Genomic DNA, 3,991 nt, shown 5'->3' with positions numbered 1-3,991 from the left:
TCTACACACACACACACACACACACACACACACACACACACACACACACACACACACACACACACAAGCACTTGAATGTGCACAGCATTCGCGCATCAGTGCGTGGGCTAACCAGGAGCCCATCAGTTTGGGTGCGGAGGAGAGGGGCGCTGCGCATGCGCACGATTTCTGCCGGCTTTGCGGTCCGGTTCCCCTCGTCGTTCTGTACATTTGTCCACTTGTCCGCTTTCATGCGCTGCTGCGCCAGCTCATGATAGGAGTGCGAGCGCGCAACTGGTGTTATGGTCGTGTGGACGGATGTGGATGAGTGCGTGAGTGTGAGTGTGAGGATGTGCGTGTGTGCGCTGGAGTGTGAGTGAGGATGTCTGTGTGTGTGCCTGTGTGTGCGTGATGAAGTGCGCGTATGTGTCTGCATACGTTCGAACGGTCATGGAAGACCAAGCAACTGACGAGTGCATATAGACGGTGTTCACACAGCCATGCTCAAACTTACGCAGTGACAGGATGCCATCGTTGGGCGATGGCGGCTGCTTGGCGTTCCGACGAGCGGGTAGGGTATGCGTATGATGCGTATGGTGAGAAGCAAGTCAAGTATGCAACACGAGTTGCAATGCAGGCGAACAAGACCTTCCACTCTGCTGACGCCAACAACAACACGAACACCAACGCAGCAGCACCAGCAACAACGCCAACAACAACACGAACACCAATGCAGCAGCACCAGCACCAGCACCACCACGCACCGCCTTTGCTGCCTTGCGTCGGGTCTCTGGGGAATCTGGGCAACTGCGTGGCAGCGGCGGCTGATCGGACATCCAGTCCACCTCGCCCTTGTCCTCCATCAGCGATGATAACCGCAGGTGCGATGCAGACATGCGGCGCCTGCGAAATAACGTGGAGAGGTGGGTGTCGAGCACAACGAGAGTGTACATGTGTGTGTGTGTGTGTATGTGTGTGTGTGTGTGCGTATATGTGTGTGTACGTCTGTGTGCGTGTGTACGTCCGTGTGGGTGCGTACACCTGTGCCAACAGCAACAACATTTGGCGCACACTACAAAGCAGGACAAGATGGTGGTGCTCACTGCAGAAGCGGCGCAGTCGGTGCCGAGGATTTCCTGTTGTTGGGGAGTGTGAAACGGGCGAGCACAAGCGGAATGAAGGGATGTGCAATAGGTGAGGAAGGTGGAAGATAGAATACAAGCAGGGTTGTCTCGTTGTCAGTGCACGTGTGCAGGGTTCACGAGCGTGAGAGCAAGATAACGCAATACTAACGCTGGTTTGCTTGTCCGGGAGACGGAGGACTGTGCAGTGGATGGATGTGGTATTCAGACGTGAGCAATCTGCACTAGTTGGCGATGCACAGCACACACGCACTCTCTCTCACGCACAGCTAGTGGGGTACTCACAAATACTCGCACGCGCAAATACACACAGCGCAGCGCAGTGCACGCGAACACACAGGGCACAGCAGCACGTGTGCAGAACGCGAGTACGCACGGTGTGGGAGGAGTAGGCGCCCTCGACCCAGCGGATGATGTTCTCGTCAATTTCTTCGTTCAGCTGCATCTCCTCCAGGCGCCGGTGCGCCAGCTGTTGGATCTGAACACGGAGAAGAGAGAGGGGGAGGGAGGTTGTGTGAAGTGCATGTGAAGTGCATGTGAAGTGCATGTGAAGTGCATGTGATGTGGGTGCTGTGGGTGCGTGATGTGTGACAGGGCGTGAGCGACGCTGCGCTGCGACTGCTGCAGTGCGTCGGTGTTCTTGGTGTCACCGCGTAAGCTTGTACGGGTATATACAACACACACACGCACGCCCGTATGCACGCATGATGACCAGAACGGCCAGCACACCTCGTAGTCGGCGTATTCCTTGACGGCCAGCTGGGCAAGGTTGGCGATACACCACTGCAGTCGATCCTGTGGCGGGTGCCGCCGTGTGACGCACCCAACAGGTGGCCGTGCCCTGCAGTGTGTGCGTGTGAATGTGTGTGTGTGTGTGCGTGAATGTGTGTGTGTGTATGTGTGTGCGTGTGAATGTGTGTGTGTATGTGTGTGCGTATATGTGTGTATGTGTTGTGAGTGGGGCGCGCAATCTCGTGGGGTGGCTGAGCACGTTCATTTCGCGAATGAGATTGTGTCGGTGAAGCGCGCGCGCGTTTTGTCCACTTGCACACGGCGTGGCGCATGCTGCTGAAGCTTACGGGCCAGGGAAGAGGTCCTCTTGCAGTGACAGAAGAATGGCAATCGTCTGATGACATGGACGAGCATGCGAGTGAGAAAGAGTCAGCAGAGCATACAGGGCACACATGCACAAGAGCCAGGTTGGCATTTATGTGGTGCAAAGCTGGCACATGGAACAACAACAACAACAACTTAAACAAGAACAACAACTTAAACAACAACAACAACTTAAACAACAACTTAAACAACAACTTAAACAACAACTTAAACAACAACTTAAACACCAACTCCTCTACCTCTGCGAGCGGGGATGAGGACTTTTCGAGACAGGAAGAGGCGATGCTGTAGTCGACACTGCTCTGGCGGCGCGCAGAAACGCTGTCGTCTGTGTCGGTGTGCTCGTTGAGTCTGTGGCCGTCGTCTAGGTGAAACGTGTCAGACAATTGACTATCGTCGCTGTCACTGTCCGTGTCGTTCATAAACGATACTCGTCGCCGTGCAGGCATCGTTTTCCGCCGAAGGCTGCCCTGTCTTCTCTCTGGAAAACATTCAGTTGGCGGGACCGAGTGCGACTCGCCCTCGTCCACGTCTGTCACGCTAATCTCCGCCACACTCACGTACTCGTCCTCTGCAGACATGGATGAAGTTGCAGGCGCGCGGGAAAACGTGCTGTCCAAATGTGGCGGGGGACTGTTCGCTCGGGGGAGTCGTGGTCTGGTGGCCTGGTGGCCTGGTTGCTGTCTCTTTGTCTTGTCTTCTTGTTGTTGGGGTGTAGTAGAATGGACAAGGGAGGAGCGCTCGGTCCTCTCAGCAACTGCCCCGATGTGTGCCGCGCCCACGCCACCGAGCGACCAACAAACCAAAGGCACAAACACCAAGTGGCGGGCTCGAAACGCACCACAATGCTGCGATGCACTTGCTTCACGTCTCTTGCTGCACTTGCTGCACTTGCTGCACTTGATTCTTGAATCGAGGGGAGAGTCGCCTCTCGCTTCCCCACTTGCTGCGAGTTGGGCTAGCTGGCACGACTGTGCTGGGGACGAAGAACAAGAGAAGTAAGTTTAAGCAAGCTGGGGGCTGTAAAGGTTGAGGGGGGGGGGGGGGTTGCACAAAGGCAAAATTGACTTACAATGCGATTGAGCAAAATTGCCTTTGTCCGGGCTTGAAGAGCGCACAAACACAAACACACAGACAGACAGCCTGTTTTGTTGTTCCAGCTTGCTTGTGGTGGTGTGTGCACTCCTGCTGCTCTTTCTGTGCTCATCTCTGGCTGCGTGGGTAAGACCGTGGCAAAGCTGTTGCATCAAATCACAAGATCACAGCCGTGTGCTCCCTTAGGCACACGGGAAGGAGGGAGCAGGGCTGAAAGCAAGAAAAGGGAAGGGAAAGGAAGAGAACACGGGCAACGATGACGGACCTCACTGCGTCATTGATCAACTCTCGTGAGTCGCGGGAGGGGGGGGGGTTGAGGGTGGCGCAGGAAATATAATATGGATGTGGCAGTACCTTAGTACCTTCTTCCTGCTGGTTGTCAACTTACTTGCTGTTGTTGGTCTTGCGGGTACTGGGCATTGGTGTCCCAGGCTTGGACGATGACGATGAGCAGTTCAGTGAGTCCTTTGAAATGGGCTCGCCAGACTCGCGCGCCTCAATTTCGTCCGAACTGGAAGCAAGAACGTACGTATGTTGGGGGGGGGGGGGGGCTTGAGGGGGTGAGGTGTTTTGTGTTTTGTGTTTTGTGTTGTGTGTGTGTGTGTGTGTGTGTGTGTGTGTGTGTGTGCGTGTGGATGTGTGTGTGTGTGTGTGTTGTT

The 3,991-nt window shown here is 55.1% G+C and overlaps 1 protein-coding gene across 1 annotated transcript in view; it reads right to left on the bottom strand.

The window, feature by feature from the left end:
- Positions 1-3,279, bottom strand: part of PTSG_04343 (phosphodiesterase 4B) — a gene marked incomplete at its 3' end in the record, with an annotated part of 6,673 nt that extends 3,394 nt beyond the window's left edge. Inside the window, exons 1-9 of the mRNA XM_004994374.1 lie at positions 2,477-3,279; positions 2,201-2,247; positions 1,851-1,962; positions 1,498-1,599; positions 1,273-1,301; positions 1,083-1,115; positions 744-882; positions 494-527; positions 113-273 (exon numbers count right to left, since the gene is read on the bottom strand). Coding sequence (XP_004994431.1) covers positions 113-273; positions 494-527; positions 744-882; positions 1,083-1,115; positions 1,273-1,301; positions 1,498-1,599; positions 1,851-1,962; positions 2,201-2,247; positions 2,477-2,818 — 999 coding nt within the window. The 5' untranslated portion in view covers positions 2,819-3,279. The remainder of the gene's footprint in view (positions 1-112; positions 274-493; positions 528-743; positions 883-1,082; positions 1,116-1,272; positions 1,302-1,497; positions 1,600-1,850; positions 1,963-2,200; positions 2,248-2,476) is intronic.
- Between the last annotated feature and the right edge of the window lie 712 nt (positions 3,280-3,991).

Source organism: Salpingoeca rosetta (assembly GCF_000188695.1).
Source record: "Salpingoeca rosetta unplaced genomic scaffold supercont1.10, whole genome shotgun sequence".
Taxonomy (NCBI): Eukaryota; class Choanoflagellata; order Craspedida; family Salpingoecidae; genus Salpingoeca; species Salpingoeca rosetta.
The sequence above is the reverse complement of the archived record's forward strand: the minus strand, read 5'-3'. Positions and strand labels throughout refer to the sequence as shown.